This window comes from Hyla sarda, chromosome 4, assembly GCF_029499605.1.
Source record: "Hyla sarda isolate aHylSar1 chromosome 4, aHylSar1.hap1, whole genome shotgun sequence".
Lineage (NCBI taxonomy): Eukaryota > Metazoa > Chordata > Amphibia > Anura > Hylidae > Hyla > Hyla sarda.
In genome coordinates this window covers 242,730,641-242,750,334 of record NC_079192.1, presented here as the reverse complement: position 1 = coordinate 242,750,334, position 19,694 = coordinate 242,730,641, and the positions used below count along the sequence as shown (strand labels likewise).

The following is a 19,694-nucleotide window of genomic DNA, read 5'->3' as shown; positions in this document are numbered from 1 at the left end:
CGGAACAGCAGAGGGGCGCCTTAGTTGACGGACACCCTCCGACAGGGAGCGCCACATGTCCTGCGGAAGACGAACACGGGAAGCCACAGTGTCGAAAAGGATACCCAGAAAGAAAAGGGACTGAGTGGGAGAAAGGTGGGACTTTTCCCGGTTAATCACCCAACTGAAGGCAGACAGAGTTTGCACAGTGAAATGAAGGCTCTCCAAGTTTTGAGACCGAGACGGAGCTTTGATCAAAAGAACGTCCAGGTAAGGGAGGATCGAGATCTCCCGAACCCGAAGAATGGCAATCTTGGATCTTCTTGGTCCCTTGAAACCGTTTCGTATGATGCTTACAAGCCGCGTCTAGCAAGGTGTCAAATTCAGCATGAGAGCTGAAAGCCTTGGGGGAACGTCGTGAGCGGCGAAGTGAAACTTCGCACAGAAGAGAGAAAAATCACAGGCTGCTGTGGCCAGGAAGTAAGCAGTGCCAGAGAGTGAGAAGGGGAGGGGAGGGAAGCTGCTCTGCGATCCCCAAGCCCCGACAGTGCAGATAGTGAGCCCTGCCAGACCACCATCCCCAGCCCCATTAAAGACTGAAAGAGTCCCACAACGGGCCAGAAAGGGATAGGGAAAATGAGGAAAAGATGTAGGGAGGGGGGGGGGGGTAGAGGAATGCACTCACCCTGCATGCAGCCATACTCATTTAGATGTCTTCAGCCAGCTATGGTCACCTGAATCATATCAGGCTGAGACAGCGGGACGAGCAGGGAAGATAGGGGGACCGGACCCAAGGTGCAACCCCAAGCACTGGCCGTTGGGAGGAAGGGCTTAACAGAGCATACTCTATGCCCCATGCTCCTTAGCCGCATATTGGGGAACACCATGCTCCTGAATCCCCACCTAAAAACCAGAAAAGTAAAGGAAAGAAGAACCTAATTACAGGCCCTCGCTAGAAGAAAAAAAATAAAAAAGACCAGGTCTGGAGAACTCCAAACCCTTGTCTGCCTCCTACTGACACTAAGCTAAAACAGATTAGCTCAGAGTCAGTGGGTGGGTTATATCCTGCCAGGAGGGGCCGACTTCTTTTTATATGCCTAGTGTCAGCAAGATATACCCATGGTCTTTGTGTCCCCCAATGGAGCAGACCAAGAAAGGGCCAAATTGGGTCCAGTTAGCTATTTTCCCTCCCTGATGTCATGTGACTCATTAGAGGTCATACATTTGGTGCTATCATTCTCCCACTCTCCAATACTGGTCAGTGTAAGTTTGACATGGCACCTCATGGCAAAGAATTCTCTTAGAAAAAGAATTGTTGCTCTACATAAAGATGGCCTAGGCTATAAGAAGTTTTCCAAGACACTGAAACTGAGCCACACCAAGGTGGTTTAACAGGACAGGTTCCACTCATAACAGGTCTTGTCAGCGTCATATCAAGAGGTTATCTTTAGGAAATAGATATATGAGTGCTGCCAGCATTGCTGTAGAGGTTGAAGGGGCGGTGAAAGGTGTCAGCCCGTCAGTGCTCAGACCATATGCCACACACAAGCAAGTCTCTGTGCACTAATGCTGTGTGAGGTGGGGCGTATTACATAGCAAGTCGATTGATAATCCAGGAGCCTGCACAGAGCCCTGCTTATCTGGCCCACACTTCCTGTATTTTGTATCTGCACAGAAACACACAGGCATTAGCTGCAGGGACAAGACAGCATTTTTCACCCAAAAATATACTTTTAACCAATATATATTACAAATAAACACAAATTATTATCTACTGTATATAAAGAAATGCTGAAAATGACAGTGCCCATTTAAGGCATTAACCTCTTAAGGACCAGGCACTTGCGATTTGCGCGATTCCGGGTCATTACGGGTCTATGGTGACCCGGAATATAAGGGGGATCGCGGGTGTCTAAGACACCCAGGATCCCCCTGAAGAGATAGGAGTGAGGTGGCACGGGTGCCACCCCTCCTATTGGTGGTCTAGACGCGACCACCAATAGGAGAACGTGGGCGGGGGGGGGGGGGGGGGGGGGGGGGTTAACTTTCGTTTTCCCCATTCTGCCCTCCCACAATAGGCGGGGCAGAATGGGGAAACGACAGAGGACCGGCGCCGGAGTCCACTTACCGATCTGCGGAGGCTGCGGGCGACGATCGGCGTCGGAGATTGGCTGGCGGCGATGTCGTGCAGCAGGCTCCCTGGATCCGGCGGAAGCCGGTAAGTTGCCTAGCAACATCTGGAGGGCTGCAGTCCGAGACCACTATATATTGGTCTCTATACTGTAGCACTCCAGATGTTGCAAAACTACAACTCCCAGCATGCCCAGACAGCTGTTTGGGCATGCTGCGAGTTGTAGTTTTGCAACAGCTGGAGGGCTACAGTTTGAGACCACTATATGGTAGTCTCTGAACTATAGCCCTCCAGATCTTGCAAAACTAAACTCCTAGCATGCCCACACAACTGTTTGCTGTCCTGGCAAGCTGGGATTTGTAGTTTTGCAGCATCTGGAGGGCCACAGTTTGCAGTGGTCTCTATACTGTAGCTCTCCAGATGTTGCAAAACTGCAAATCCCAGCATGCTGGGAGTTGTAGTTGCGATCCCTCCAGCTGTTGCATAACTACATCTCCCAGCATGCAATTCGGTGATCAGTACATGCTGGGAGTTGTAGTTTTGCAATAGCTGGAGGCACACTGGTTGGAAAATATTGAGTTAGATAACAGAACCTAACTGAAGGTTTTCCAACCAGTGTGCCTCCAGCTGTTGCAAAAGTACAACTCCCAGCCTGCATGGTCTGTCAGTACATGCTGGGAGTTGTAGTTTTGAAACAGCTGGAGGTTTGCCCCCCCATGTGAACGTACAAGGTACATTCACACAGGCAGGCTTACAGTAAGTTTTCTGCTTCAAGTATGAGCTGCAGCAAATTTTTTGCCGCACCGCAAACTCCTAGCAGGGAACTCACTGTAATTCTCCGCCAGTGCGAATGTACCCTAAAAACACTACACTACACTAACACATAATAAAGGGTAAAACACTACATATACACCCCCTTACACTCTCCCCCCCCCCCCCCAATAAAAATGAAAAACGTATTGTACGGCAGGGTTTCCAAAACGGACCCTCCAGCTGTTGCAAAACAACTCCCAGCATTTCTGGACAGCCACTGACTGTCCAGGCATGCTGGGAGCTTAGCAACAGCTGGAGGCACCCTGTTTGGGAATCACTGGCGTAGGGTTTTTCTCCTTTTACCCCTTATAAAAAGGAAAAGTTGGGGTCTACACCAGCCTATTAGTGTAAAAAATTTTTTTTTACACTAACATGCTGGTGTTGCCCTTTTCTTTTTATTTTCACAAGAGGTAAAAGGAAAAAAAGACCCCCAAAATTTGTAACGCAATTTCTCCTGAGTACGGAAATACCCCAGATGTGGGCGTAAAATGATCTGCGGGCGCATAACAAGGCTGAAGAGTGAGAGTGCACTATGTACATTTGAAGCCTAAATTGGTGATTTGCACAGGGGTGGCTAATTTTACAGCGGTTCTGACATAAACGCAAAAAAAATAAATACCGACATGTGACCCCATTTTGGAAACTACACCCCTCACAGGTGTTTGACAAATTTTCGTTAAAGTTGGATGGGAAAATGAAAAAAATTATTTTTTTTCACTAAAATGCTGGTGTTACCCTAAATTTTTAATTTTCACAAGGGAAAATAGGAAAAAAGCCCCCCAAAATTTGTAACCCCATTTCTTCTGAGTAAGAAAATACCCCAAATGTGGATGTAAAGTGCTCGTCGGGCAAACTACAATGCTCAGAAGAGAGGGAGCGCCATTGGGATTTTGAAGAGAAAATGTGTCCGGAATTGAAGGCCACGTGTGTTTACAAAGCCCCCATAGTGCCAGAACAATGGACCCCCCAACATGTGACCCCATTTTGGAAACTACACCCCTCACGTAATGTAATAAGGGGTACAGTGAGCGTATACGCCCCACAGGTGTCTGACAGATTTTTGGAACAGTGGTCCGTGAAAATGAAAAATTTAATTTTTCATTTGCTCAGCCCACTGTACCAAAGATCTGTCAAATGCCAGTGGGGTGTAAATACTCACTGCACCCTTATTAAATTCTGCGAGTAGTTTCCAAAATGGGGTCACATGTGGGGGGGTCAACTGTTCAGGCACCACGGGGGGGGGTAAATGCACATGGCCCCTGACTACCATTCAAAAAAATTCACTCTTCAAAAGCTCAATGGCGCTCCTCCTCTTCTGAGCATTGTAGTTCGACCGCAGGGCACTTGACGTCCACACATGGGGTATTTCCATACTCAGAAGAGATGGGGTTACAAATTTTGGGGGGAATTTTCTGCTATTAACCCTTGCAAAAATGTGAAATTTGGGGGGAAACACACATTTTAGTGAATTTCAAATTTTTTTTTTTACATATGCAAAAGTCGTGAAACCCCTGTGGGGTATTAAGGCTCACTTTATGCCTTGTTACGTTCCTCAAGGGGTCTAGTTTCCAAAATGGTATGCCATGTGTTTTTTTTTTGCTGTTCTGGCACCATAGGGGCTTCCTAAATGCGACCAAAATTTGCTCTCAAAAAGCCAAATATGACTCCTTCTCTTCTGAGCATTGTAGTTCGCCCGTAGTGCACTTCAGGTCAACTTATGGGGTACCTCCATACTCAGAAGAGATGGGGTTACAAATTTTGGGGGTTATTTTCTGCTATTAACCCTTGCATAAATGTGAAATTTGGGGGGGAAACACACATTTTAGTGAAATTTTTTTTTTTTTACATATGCAAAAGTCGTTAAACACCTGTGGGGTATTAAGGCTCACTTAATTCCTTGTTACGTTCCTCAAGGGGTATAGTTTCCAAAATGGTATGCCATGTGTTTTTTTTTTTTGCTTTTCTGGCACCATAGGGGCTTCCTAAATGCAACTGGACCCCCAAAAACCATTTCAGAAAAACGTACTCTCCAAAATTCCCTTGTCGCTCCTTCCCTTCTGAGCCCTCTACTGCGCTCGCTGAACACTTTACATAGACATATGAGGTATGTGCTTACTCAAGAGAAATTGGGCTACAAAGACAAGTATACATTTTCTCCTTTTACCCCTTGTAAAAATTCAAAAATTGGGTCTACATGAACATGAGAAATTGAAAAAATAATTGTAAAAAATGAAGATTGTGAATTCTCTCCTTCAATTTGCTGCTATTCCTGTGAAACACCTAAAGGGTTAAAACACTGACTGAATGTCATTTTGAATACTTTGGGGGGTGCAGTTTTTATAATGGGGTCTTTTATGGGGTATTTCTAATAAGACCCTTCAAATCTACTTCAAACCTGAACTGGTCCCTGAAAAAATAGTGAGTTTGAAAATTTTGTGAAAAATTGGAAAATTGCTGCTGAACTTTGAAGCCCTCTGGTGTCTTCCAAAAGTAAAAACACGTCAATTTTATGATGCAAACATTAAGTAGACATATTGGAAATGTGAATAAAAAAATAATTTATTTGGAATATCCATTTTCTGTACAAGCAGAGAGCTTCAAAGTTAGAAAAATGCTAAATTTTCAATTTTTTCATCAAATTTGGGGATTTTTCACCAAGAAAGGATGCAAGTTACCACAAAAATTTACCACCATGTTAAAGTAGAATATGTCACGAAAAAACAAACAAACAATCTCGGAATCAGAATGATAACTAAAAGCATTCCAGAGTTATTAATGTTTAAAGTGACAGTGGTCAGATGTTCAAAAAACGCTTTGGTCCTAAGATGTAAAATGGCCTGGTCCTTAAGGGGTTAAGGACATTGGGGGGAATTTATTATTGGTTTTACCCTGGTTTTGTCGTGTACATTTGTCTCACAGTTTGTCTCAGATGCTGTTTTGAGACTTTTCATTGCGACTTTTGCTTTAGAAGGTTTTTCAAAAGGAACATACCAAGTCATTATTTCAGTTAATATCATGCAGTGGTAAGGAATTCATCATATGCAACTTTTCATTTTGTCGCATCTTTTGTCGCAACTGTGCTAAATTAGGTGCAAATCTACAACAGCCCTGACTTGGCTTACAGAACTGACTGTTGACAGCATTTTTAAAAAGTCGCACATTTTGTCGCACGGAATAAAATGTCGCACAAAACATCACAAAGGAATTATCATACAAAGTGGTGTACTGAAGTAAGAAATGTGATCAGCACCAGATTTATCACATGCCGACACCATGTAATAAATCTGGTGCAGGTACACAGTTTCCACCACATGAATTCATGGGGTAAAAAGACATTCACCTACACTACTCTAGATGAATTCCCCCCATCGGACATTCCGACTTAGGGGAGTATACACTTTTGTTGCCAAGGTTTAGACACTATTGGCTATATCTTGAGTTATTTTGGGTGGACAACAGCAATAAACACTGTTATAAAGGCTGTGCACTCACTACTTTACATCGTGTCATTTTTTCAGTGTTGTCACATGAAAATATATAATACATTTTTTGTTAATATTTTAAGGGGTGGACTCATTATGGGAGATACTGTATGTTTATGTGCAGGAAGGGGAAGGGGTAAAAAGTTTGAAGTCAAAAGTTCATACTTGGTTCTACTACATGTCTACAAAGATCACTTACCTTTCTAGTTTTGATTGCAAAGATTTTTTTGACTTCTCTTCTTCTGTGTATAATTCCTTTAATCTGTTCAGCTCCTGCTTGTGGGAGTCTTTGTCGCTCATGTTTTCTAGTTGAGCATTCTTAAGCCTGTGGAGCTCGGATTCTAAGTCTTGAATTCTATGCTCCATCTGACTTCTGACAGAGGCATCACTTTCAGCTCTCATTTGTTCTAGTTTGTCTTGGGATGCTGCATGTGCCTGCAAAGAAGAAATAATACTTATTCAAAACTACTTTGAAAAGGCTGGAGATGACCTGTAGTGAACTATTTGAGAAGTCTTAATGTGTCATTTTTATGAGATTTAATATAACATCTGCAAGATAGACAGGCCCAGTTAGGACAGTAGGTACAAAACCACTATGATGTGTGCCAACACTGATAGAAGAAGAGTCACTGAGAGGCCTTCCCCAAGTGCTGCCTGCTGTCTTTTTCACAGTGGTTACCTAAGCTGTATTTGGACCTGTTCTTGTAGGATGGCCTAGCAGGGGGCAGTTCAAATCTGCTATTTTTTATTTTATGCCTTTTAGTATGCAGTATAAATATCAAGTTGATGGTTCCTATGGCATCAATGCCGCCCCCCCACTTCCTTTTTACATTTTTTTTATATTGATTATATATACACACACACACACATCTAAAATACAATGTAACACAATGGGTGAATAAACCATGGTAGTTTTTATGCTACCTCGGAGTGCCGCTCCTTTTTGGATGTGAAGTTCATGGGACATTGAGTCCTGTCCCCAGCAGCAGAGCACCCACCTGGACCTGGAGCCCTGAACACCGTGTTGGTTCCTTCCCAGACGTATATATACATTTAATATTTTAATAAAAACAAGGTTTATTGATTTATTTAGGGGTAAAGCAGTATTTTTTTATTTTATTTAGTAGTGAAGCAGGATGGTTTTAGTAGGAAATTTGTTGCTTAGATAATGCTTCAGAATTTCTAAGCATTATTGCCTGTCAGTGTTACATTGACAAGCCAATTTTTTTTAAGGCCATTGGACATAGGCCGAGGGCTGCATGACTACTGATCTTGAGTGCTAATCTTGATTATTAGGGCTTGCTTAATAAGCCTTTAGCGTTACCGTAGCTGATTAACAAATGCGCTTTTGCCACAAATGCCGCAATTGTGGGTTGTTGGCTAATTAGCCGCAGTGTGTGAACACAGCCCTCAATCAATTGAGAGCTGGATTGATTGTGTGGCCCTTTAATTACATTACTGTTAGTGACACATCCTCTGTTTAAACAGTGTGATATGCAGCCAATAAAAATAATTTAAAAGACTGCAGAACAGATGCGATCAGCTGACAGACAAAAAATTTTCGTTCCTCGGCTGATCACTGGCGCTTTTATATGGGCCAATTCCTACGAATGCTCATGTGCCAATAACTGGCCTTCACTTCTGATACCCATGGTAATTCTTTTCTCAGTTAATAACAGCTATGGTGTCTCTGATTTTTGACAGTGGTAAGTAAGTGTTTAAACTACAGTGTTCAGGGACTTCTCTGCTAGTAGCCACTACAGCCGAAGCCCAGCTGTCAATAAGTGTTGGACTTTTTGTCAGATTCAAGTAAAAGGGACTGACCTATATTATCAGGCACATCTGCTGCAAAATATATGGGACTGTATCTGGTAAATAATGAAGGGCATGTGGAGCTTTATGGAGACCCAGGGGACATATAAACATCTGATCAACCAGAGGTGGTCCAACTCTTCACAATCCTGTCATATGTCGATGGCCTAATCTAAGGAAGGGACCCTTTAACACAAATACAATAAGGTGACGTATCATATACTTCTACACAATGTAAATGTGCTATTACGGGTTCCAAATACCACACTGAATGTCTAAAATATATAAGAATATGATACACAAGTAGCAAACAAGTTCATACCTGCAGAAATAGATTGACCTCCTCCAGTTGTTGTCGTAATTCTTGTCTGCCTCTCTCATCTACTTCCTTTTTATACATGTCTAGGTAACTTTGACTCTTCTTGCTCGAGTCAATACATCTTTTAAGTTCAGACAATTCTTCCTCTAGTTGTCTTTTGCCTCTTTCCAATTTTTCAATATTCCTGTATAATTTCTTGTTTGTAGACACCTCTTCTTGCAGGTCACGGTTAGTAGATTCTAATTCCACATATTTACGGGATTCCTTTTCCATTTGTAAAGACAGTTCTTCAATCTGTGATGTTCAGGAAATTTGTAAGAAAATGGTCAGACAAGCAGAAAACTTCATAATGATCTTTATGTTTCTTTCTGGACACCATTTCAACAGGTGCTATCAGATCTACTTGGTTTTAGCTGCTGATAGCAGGAAGAGAAAGTATGTCAGCAGAGGGACAAGGATTCCACAGGAGAGGAGAGTTAAATGTCTGCTTGAGTTGTGCCGTGATGGTGAGAAATAGTGTTGTTGGGGGGAGCAAGCAAAGTGGTGCTGCAGGGGAAGGGGGAGATGTCATGGGTACTGGGGAAGTTGATGTCAATGTGTGGAGTGCAGGAATGTTATGCCATAGTAGCTGAAGATGGCAGCAAGGAGAAAGATTGGAAGATGATGCTGAATGTTGTGGAGACAACCTTGGTGAGACTTAGGACCCTATTACATGGGGTGATTATTGGCCAAACAATCTGTAGTAGGCCCTGCAATAGGTACATAAATGAACAAATGCTCGTTCATCAGCTGATTGCATCTATTAAAGGGGTATTCCATCCTTAGACATCCTTATCCCCTATCCAATGATGTGAAGAAATACGGAGCGGTTGCTGGTTCACTTTCAATATAGCACAGAAATTTAGGAGAAAAAAAACGGGATGTCACACTTACACTCTGTGAGTGGCCGAAAAAAGACCCCTCACAATTATAACAGGCGTCTTGAAATATTTTCAACTTCACGGTTGCCACTACACTCTCTTCTGGTGGAGAGATCCCTCTCCAGCCGAATTGGATCAAGGCTAGGGGGGGAAAAAAAAAAAAGAAAAAAAAACGAGGAGCGGACACACCTATTCCTACAGCAACTTATTATTAAGCATGGATTTTCAATGCCTCCATACACTTACTTCACCAAGGGGAGCCAAAGTCAGTCCTGCTAAGAAGGACTAGAATTACCTCACATAGATTCAATATCAGACACAGGTATCCAAAACAGTGTGTCCCGACATTTTTCTGTAGCCCACAATGCAGACCCGGATCTTTTGTCCGTTTTCCCAATAGAACAGATTGAAAAAAAGTTTAAGGTGATTTTCTACACTATGCAAGAGAGAAAGTTTTTATATTTTTAAATTTGATACTTTAACGCCAAAAGGTTTTAATGAAATGTTAGAACGGGTATAATGTGAGTTAAAGAATTTAAATTTATATTGTTCTATATGTTATTTTTATATGTCATTCGTTCGTTTGGAGTAGAAATAGGAGGATGGTCTTTTGTTGTGTCATTCCCTGAGGAAGGAGGCAACTCCGCAACGCGTCGGATGTATTGAATTATATTCATGTAATAAATGTACTCACCTTTGTAAACATCGATTCCCTGCTGATCCATGTTAAAAAGGGAGCCGAACCTCCAGGCAGATCCACAGTTGAAAAATCGGGATCAAGAAATCGGAGGAACAAAAGTCGGAGGGACGCAGGACTGACTTTGGTTCCCCTCCGTGAAGTAAGTGTATGGAGGCATTGAAAATCCATGCTTAATAAGTTGCTGTAGGAAAAGATGTGTCCGCTCCTCCTTTTTTTCCTATCCCCTATCCAAAGGATAGGGGATAAGATGTCTGATCACAAGGATCCTGACGCTGGGACCCCCTGCGATCTTGGTGCAGCTCCCGGCATTCTGTTCCAGGGGAGGCTCCCGAGACGGAGACTGAGACGTGTCGTCAAACCACACCACACCCCTTCATGATGTCACGCCACACCCTATTCATTCATGTCTATGGGAGGGGGTGTGAGACAGCCATCACGCCCGTCCCATAGACATGAATGGAGTGGGTGTGGTGTGACATCAGTCTCAGGAGCAGCGTCTGGCACAGAATACCGGGAGCTGCATCAAAATCGCAGGGGGTCCCAGCAGCGGGACCCCCACGATCAGACATCTTTTCAGATGTCTAAGGCCAGAATACCCTTTTAAGCCTGATATATACTTATATTCCCGACCTAGTGATCATTTGTGCGACCCTACCTTCACAATGATGGAGCCATGAAGTAGGTTCCGTAAATGAGTTCTAACCTACTAGATTGGCACATGTATTGTGGGTCTGCCTGTGTAATATCACTCTTACAGGCTGTGTATGTTGTATGTTTCTGAAATAGATTAAACAAAAGCCACACATAAAGCATATTAGGTGTATATGTGTGTGATGGGTTAGCATAGTAATGTCCCTGGCTGTGTGAACTAGTAAGCATACATTTGTTCTTGGCTGTGTAGATAAACAAGTGAGAATCAGTGTCAGGCTGCATTAACCCTTGAACAAATGCATACCTGAGGCTTACTTAAAGGGTAACTCTCATTAAAATAAATTTTTGCTATTGCACTCCTTATGGTAAATAAAAAATATTTCTAATATACTTTGGTTAAAAAAAATGAAGTTTTCTATGTTTTATTTGTGCACAAAAAAGCTCAAGAGCACATTTTCCCCCATCTTATACACAGACTTAGGACAGAGGTCCAAACACAGAAAGTGCAGCCTGGAGTGCTGAGGGGGGTGTGTCCAGCCTCATCCAATCATAGCTCCTCTCACACTTAATTGGCTTATTAATTCTGAGGCTTCTTAAAAGGAGCAAAATGTCTATGTTTTTGGCTATTTAAATCCTGAATATATATTTAACTGAACCCTGAATGGCTCAGCTTAGCCTCAAAGCTGCATATTATACAAACTCATACAGCTGTATTGCTGAGTATTGAAGTGTAAGGTCTGTAACAATCTGTTCCATCACTGACTACAGATAGGAAACTGCCACTGGAAGTGCCTGTGAAACAGGCTTCTATGGTGAAACAGCTGCACAAGATCACTATATGCAAGACGATACACAAATCCAGGGAAGCAGCACAACCAAAGTGCATGGATGTAGGTGCCCACAATTTAAACAGCCTTGGCCCAGGGCTCTTCAAATACAAAGAAAAAGCAAAAGTTGCAGCACTCAAAATTGAAGTGTTAAAGTGAAAAAGGATACAAATATATTCCATTCAAAGTGCAACATTTGGATGCTTGAAAATGGTCGCACACTTTGGATGGAATACATTTTTATCCTTTTTCACTTTAACACTTAAATTTTGAGTGGTGCAATTTGTGTTTTTTCTTTGTATGTGCAAGACAAGTGACAGCTAGAATGAGTAAAGCATGCCACTGCCAGGATCTGTCGCACTGAAGATGTACTCTGGAGTCTAATGAATGACTCTGGGTTTGATGGATGCCTGGAGGACTTTAGATACAGGAATGCATAGTGTCTACTGTAAAATTAGATACAGCAGGAATAATGGTAGGCAGTTGCTTCTCAGGGTTTGGGCTAGGGCTTACTTCCACTGAAGGGTACTAGGGAAGCACCGAAGGGAAATTTTGGGCAGAGACCAAAAATTTAGGCTGTGCTTGGCCGAAAACCAAAATCAACAATTTATCAGTCTGGAGTACAGACAGCAAAGCCCCCAAAGCATTGTCTATAATAGATGACAAGATTTTGAAAGGGGAAGGGAGGTATGTTATGTTGCAGGAAAGAAGGGAAGTAACCATTTAATCTAAGTGAGACCAAGAAATAAATCTAAATTTTTTTTTAAGTACAAACACTGATTACCTTCCGCTCGTAGACATGGCATACATAGCTCTCCTGCTAGCTTTAATAGGCAGTTAAAGGGGCTTTCCCTATGAACATTTATCACCTATCCACAGATAAAGTATCACAATTTGCATCTATAAATTATTATTTATTTTTTTTAAATGACAAACTTTTTCCTTCAGTTTTAAAACTTCATTATCCGTTTCATAGTTTCTGGATCCGTCTTTCAAATAACTTCGTTGTTCAGTGCCTTCATAGTTTTTCAACTTCTTCTTGGCAGTTTTTAAAAGTTTCTTTAGCCTGCTCAGAACAATATAAGAAAGGTAGGCATGTATAAATAACCAACAATTCAAAAGCAACAGCAATAAACTACAATAAACAATAAAAATATCCAAATTGGATGTAAGTGTAGTTTTTAAATAGAATCTGTGAGTTGTATTTGCTGTTAAGAGCTGCAGACATCGAGTCCATCAAGTTCTACCTATATTCCTACTGTTTCCTTATCCAGAGGAAGGCAAAAACCCTTATGAGGCTAATGCCAATTGCCTCATTCTAGGGGAAAAGTCCTTCCCGACTCTAAAATGGCAATAGCTATAGGACAGCTGTGAGAGTATAAAAGCAAACTGTACCTTTCTTGGAGCTGATAGTGGCTACAAAACTTATGAAATTGCATTTTTATCTCAGCTAAGTCTCAAGGAGGTGGGGCTAAGTTGCTCAAGTCCTAGAACCCAGCATGTCTTCCCATTCATCCTTACTTTAACAATGTGGGTTATATTTTAGCCAGTTTTTTTTTATTTTTTAACATTTTGTACATAAAGTGTTTTGCATTCTGCAATTTAGCATGTTCACAGGGAGACATAAAAGGTTGTGTACCATCAATGCCTGAATAGCAAGGCAGAAATCAGGAAGCAGCAACTGCCTACTGAACACTGGCCCAAACACAGAGAGGCCACTTATTTGCAAACAGAAGGAATGGATTTGACAGGAACCCCTTATTTTCTTTAATTAATACGAGAAAACACAATTTTTTTTTCTTCTTCAAATCGTTTACCCATTTGATAAGGAAAACTAAATCTAAAAAGTATCTGTACTGCAATCTTTTCACGGGTACTTAATTGTGGCCTTTGTATGACTCAAGAACATCTTCAAAAAACAAGTTAATCCAGAACAGAATTTTTATTAATAACTTCAGTCCCCTTATGTCCTATTTAAAATTGGCCCCTTCCTTGAAAGAACCTGCAGGTCTTATAAGGCTTGTGAAATCATTTGATTTAGCCAAGCTGGATTCAAAATTTCATAAGTCCAGGAGGCAAATTAATAATAATAAAAATAATAATGCCATTTTTGAGGAACAAATAAGGAGCTTCCATTTCAGGATAGAAAGGACACATACACTTCTTGCTGGCTGCCCTTGGCCCCATCCTGTGGTGACTCAGAGGACAGTCAGTGCCAAGCAGGCAGAGAGTGTACACATTGTGAAAGGGTTAACACACTATTGGGAGTATACTGCTGTCTGGGGAAGAAACAAGATACCTTGCAATTAAGTTAATTGCTCGTGATGTTAAGTTGATCATCTTGAATGATCTTAGAAATAGCCAAATGGCTCATGAATGTTCATCGGACCCTTTCTCCCATTTGAGCATGAGGTGGGTAGGCATAATGGTGCAGAGGAGATGGAGGTAGGATATGCCAGGTCCCGCCTCTATTGTGCAAAAGCTGCCCGCTTCCAGAATAGCAATGTTGGCTAATACAAAGGGTATAGGGGGAAGATTTATCAAAGCCTGTGGAGATGCAAAGTTGCCCATAGAAACCAATCAGCTTGCATCTTACATTCTTAAGATTCCTGAAAAATAAAAGAAGCAAGCTGATTGGTTGCTAATGGCAACTTTGCCTCTCCACAGGCTTTGATAAATCTCCCCCATAGTGTTTAGGGCGGGTAGATCCGCTGTCAATTTCCATTTAAACCTTTTTGCTAGTTTGGTGTTAGGAACTGTAATCTGGTCACACTTCCCCAATATAATGTGGCAGAACATTTGTAAGACAAGAAATAAAGACTTTAGAAAGTATAAAATATGAAGACCCATACTCAGCCACTTCTTGCTGCAGTTTATTACTTCTCTTCATTTCTTGGTCAAATCTTTCTTCTATAGATTTCTTTTGCTCTGCCAATTTCTTCAGTTTCTTTTTCTCAACTGCAACCTTAGTAAAAAACCATACATAACTATTTGTGACAAAAATAGAGCAATGTCCAGCACAAAAGCACGATGCAAGATGAAATTTATTGTAGATACACACAGCAAACAGCAACACGGATCATGGAGTAGAGTGACGCGTTTCAGCAACCTTAGTCGCCTTAGTCATACCAATTGATTGTATTTGTGACAAACAATTGATTAAAAATCAGTGTAATGGCACAGACAAGTACTGCATGTAGATATGAGGGACAAAGCTCAAATATGAAAACATTCAATAAGACTTGTCTTATTTTCATTGGGAAAAAACGAATGAAATAGAATTTTAATGGAATAGGATTTTAAATAGTCTCATTTATATTTGCTATGTATGTACTTGCTTTCTATGGCTACATCTGTAATTTACATGAAAAAACACTACATGTCATGTATCCATGAACATGTTTTTGCTTTTATTCTGCACAACTAACAATTTGTAAGGGGCTCGCAAAACTTTGAGGGAGATTCATCAAAACTTGTTCAGTGGAGAAGTGGACCAGTTGCCTATAGCAACCAATCAGATCATTTCTTTCATCTTTGAAAGAGCCTGTGAAAAATAAAAGAAGCAATCTGATTGGTTGCTATAGGCAACTGGTCAACTTTTCCTTAGGGCAATTTTTGATGAATCTTACCGATAGGTATAAAATGGGTTGAAAATAAATCAATTGGTGAGCATATAACTTACCTGGTCAGATAAGTTAGAGTTTAATCCTTCAAGCTCTGCTAAGCGGACACCTATTTGAGATCTTGATTTTAGCTCGGTCTGCCAAAGATGTTGTGAGTCTTGTGCATTTTGTGACAAAGCAGAATGCTGATGTACCTGAATCATAAAAGACACACACTGAAGTCATATTCTGCTTGTAGGAAAAATACTTGACGCCAAGACTTAAAATAGAACTGACTAAGGCTTACACATTAGAACACCTACATGTAAGAACCTCTCATATATTGCAGAACAGGAAAATTCTACTTTCTAAGTAAGCAAATGGTATACTGGTGTCTAAAATGCTTTGCAAGTCATGTATGCATATCTGCTGGTGTAGATTTCCGCTATGATTTATGCCAGGGTACTGGTGTACATTATAGTTCACTTGGCGAGCCGATGTGACCATGCTCCATTTATGTTGCTCCCGTCTGTTTTAGACTGCCAAAAAGTAGCAAGATTTTTCACAACTGTTTATAGATTAAATGTATGATAAATTCCCCCCTATATGTACAAGGTTGGTCAACTATGTTCATATGTGTCAAAAACATCTTTCAATTGATCCTGTTTATACGGACAAACTTCAGATATGCCAATGTCAGTTTTTTGTAAGTTTCACATTTTGCACTACACTAGACTAAAACATGTGCATTGATGGGACAGGTCAAACTTCCCTTTTAATCATATAAGTATGACAAGATCTAAAAGTACTCTAAATAATTGGAATACTGGAAATTACATTTTATTCACTTCCCATAAGGATTTACGACAAAATAAAGTCATTTCAACCAAGCTGTGATCAGTGGAAGATTTCCTCCCCAATTTCCTAATCAAACACAGCAAATAGGACAGGAGTGGCAGACTCCCTGCTATGCCCCTTTGTCCTGAATGGCTTTCCATAGAAGTGCTCTGCTGATTGCGCTAAGCATAGAGTAAGGGCTCGTTTACACGAGCAGATTTCTTTTCACACCCGCAGCAGATCTCCTGCTGCAAGTTTGAAAAGGGGCGGGGCCTCTTTGCACTACCCGCAGCAGATTTTCGCCAGCAGAATCTCTGCTGTTGAAAATCTGCCACGGACCCCATTGAAGTCAATAGGGTCTGCAGCGAATTTTCAACAGAGGAGATTCCGCTGACGAAAATCTGCTGTGGGTAGCGCATTGAGGCTCTGCCCCTTTTAAAACTTGCAGCGGGAGATCTGCTGTGGGTTTGAAAAGAAATCTGCTTATGAAAAAGCTACCTTATACAAAATTCAGAAGACTGAAAGGGATGCATTGCTCAGCTGTGCAGATCATTCGTTTGTCATTTGTTAGGCTATGACCCACTTCTCCACCTATCACAGCTTCTTCCTCTAGGACATGCCAGAAGTTTGTCAAAATGGCAAGCACATTTTAAATGAAACATATACAGACTCGCAGTGTAGACATTTATCCCTGGATAACCCCAAACACGGTGGGGTCACATGTGCCGTATTTTGCTGTGTATTTACTGCTGCATATTTTTCTAGCCATTGAAGTCAATGGGTAGCAAAATCTGTTGCGTATTTTCATACCTATTGAATCCAATGGGTAGGAAAATATGCAGCAAAATATGGAACATGTATAAATGGGGAGAAAGAACAAACATTTCATAAAATATGTGCAAAATAACCCTGAATAAAATCCTAAATTACCTGCTGGTTTACCTTCTCTTCTAAACCGATTTTTGTGGACTGCAAATTTGTAACCAAATCCTCAAGCCGACTGCGCATCTATTAGATCAAAGCGCATATATCACATAATGCATTAACAAGTAATATAAACCATTTTTTCAATGGGCGTTTGGTTTTGAATATGTACATTTTTTTCATATAAGCTATTTTCATATAAGCTATTTCTAACATGTCCTAGACACATGTCAGAATTTGTGATCGGTGGGAATTCAGCTACTGAGTCCCCAACCTATGCCAGAACAATGGGACAGAAAGGCTTGCTGTGTCCCTTCATTGTTGCTCGGCATTCTTTGGAAAAACAAGCGCAATGCTTCTGTTTCTTCATTCTAGCAATCAGTGGGGGCCTCAGCATCCAGACCCACACCGACCACAACTTATGACATTTCTCTCTGATATGTCAGAAATTGTATAAAAGTGTAGGTACACCTTAAAGGGGTACTCCGGTGGAAAACTTTTTTTTTTAAATCAATTGGTGCCAGAAAGTTAAACAGATTTGTAAATTACTTCTATTAAAAAATCTTTATCCTTCCAGTACTTTTTACCAGCTATATGCTACAAAGAAAATTCTTTGCTTTTTGAATTTCTTTTTTGTCTTGTCCACAGCACTCTCTGCTGACACCTGATGCCCGTATCAGGAACTGTCCAGAGCAGGAGAAACTCCTCATAGCAAACCTATGCTACTCTGGACAGTTCCTGACATGGACAGAGGTGTCAGCAGAGAGCAATGTGCATGACCTAGTGAGTAACATATACGAGCATTATTTTTTTCTGTAATATGACATATATGCTTTAAGGATTGGATCATGTGATTTATGTTGTGTGTGCTAGGCAACTGGAATTATTAATCCTATAAAATAAACTCTTTCAGCGATGGGTTTTGTATGTCAGATGTGGATGACTTACTGAAACTGATTCATGCAGTTCTCTCTGAAGGCTTTCAATTTGTCCTGCTTGCTGTTTTGCAGTTGCTTCAATCCTGGCATTTTCAATTTCAAGTCTGAAAGATGAATACGAAAAATATTGGAGAATATGAACACACTTGCAGGAATGTGCAAATAAAAAAAATTGTTAAAAATGCACCTGGCTCAAAATACTATGCCTAACTTACTTTTGGACATGCTCTTCTAGCTGTTTAACGGCTTTTTCAGCCCCTGTGGCTGCAGTAGAGAAATCCTGAACTTTCTGAAATGCAGCGATCATTTCTCTCTCTTTATCATCTAATGCATTCTTCAGCTGATGGTTCCGTCTTTCTGACTGAAAAAACTGGTCTTCAAGGTCTTGCAGCTATACAAAACAAAAGTAAAGAAACGGGTATAGCAAGAAAACCTCCTATTAAATTGTTAAATTGTATACCTACACTCCATACCTTAATTCTGAACTTTTCTAGTTCTTTTTGAAGTTGTTGCTTCTCCTCCTCAAGGTCATTTCGATAACGTGTTATTACTTCAAGAGAGGCCTCAGACATAGACAACTTCTTCAAAGCATCAGCGAGTTCCTGCTGAAGTTGTCTTATATTGCTCTAAGAGGAAAACAATTTGTGAACCGGTAAATTACAAACAATGAAAAGTGTCATTGCCCCCAAAAAGTAGATTTTTTATGCTTACCGTAAAATCTCTTTCTCGGAGGATCCATTGGGGGGACACAGACCGTGAGTATATGCTCTTGCCGCTAGGAGGCGCTGACACTAGGCAAACAAAAAAAGTTCGGCTCCTCCCAGCAGGCTATACCCTGCCTACTGGCCCTGAGCTCATCCGTTTAGTCTCAAAGCAATAGGAGGCAACCGACAAAAAAAAGAAAAAAAACAGCAAAAGTCCGAGAAAAGCAGACAAAAGAAAAAACCCCGAATCACCTCTCGGACAGAACAAACGAAAAACTCTACCCAAACTATGGTAGGGCGCTGTGTCCCCCAATGGATCCTCTGAGAAAGAGATTTTATGGTAAGCATAAAAAATCTACTTTTCCGGTCGCAAACCATTGGGGGACACAGACCGTGGGATGTACCAAAGCAGTCCCCGGGGTGGGGAGAGAAAATACTCAACCCAAAATCAAGCAGAGGAGGATGCTACCGCCGCCTGCATGCCTTGCGGCCCAAACTAGCATCAGCCAACGCAAAAGTATGTACTTGATAGAACTTTGCAAATGTATGCAAAGACGACCAGGTGGCCGCCTTACAGACTTGCAGGGCCGAAGCCCTATTACGGAGAGCCCAAGAAGCTCCAACAGAAAGCGTTGAATGCGCACCGCAAGGCCGAAAGGGTGGTACCTTGGCCTTGCGGTGGTACGATTCCGAAATGGCCGAGCGAATCCACCGAGCAATGGTCGCTTTGGAAGCCGGAAGACCCTTACGACTACCCTCAGGAATCACGAAAAAGGAGTCCCCCTGGCGAAAAGAGGAGAAGACCGACAGATAAATCCGGACTGCCCGGACCACGTCAAGGGTGTGAAGAAAACGCTCCTTGGCATTGGCAGGAGAAGGACAAAAAGAAGGAAGAACGAGCTCCTCGTTGACATGAAAAGAGGAAACTACCTTGGGCAGGAAGGAGGGAGGTGGGCGGAAGACCACCTTATCCTGATGAAGCACCAAAAGGGGGGGGAACGGCAGGAAAGTGACGCCAGTTCCGAAGTGATGGCAATGAGAAAAGCGACCTTCCA

The 19,694-nt window shown here is 41.6% G+C and overlaps 1 protein-coding gene across 5 annotated transcripts in view; it reads right to left on the bottom strand.

Moving 5' to 3' along the window:
- Positions 1-19,694, bottom strand: part of ANKRD26 (ankyrin repeat domain containing 26) — a 95,998-nt gene that overhangs the window by 8,605 nt on the left and 67,699 nt on the right. For all 5 annotated transcript variants that reach the window (XM_056573834.1, XM_056573836.1, XM_056573835.1 and 2 more), the window contains 9 exons: positions 18,409-18,561; positions 18,151-18,326; positions 17,946-18,039; positions 17,004-17,081; positions 15,317-15,451; positions 14,487-14,599; positions 12,571-12,700; positions 8,540-8,830; positions 6,605-6,840 (listed from right to left, as the gene is read on the bottom strand). In XM_056573834.1, coding sequence (XP_056429809.1) covers positions 6,605-6,840; positions 8,540-8,830; positions 12,571-12,700; positions 14,487-14,599; positions 15,317-15,451; positions 17,004-17,081; positions 17,946-18,039; positions 18,151-18,326; positions 18,409-18,561 — 1,406 coding nt within the window. The remainder of the gene's footprint in view (positions 1-6,604; positions 6,841-8,539; positions 8,831-12,570; positions 12,701-14,486; positions 14,600-15,316; positions 15,452-17,003; positions 17,082-17,945; positions 18,040-18,150; positions 18,327-18,408; positions 18,562-19,694) is intronic.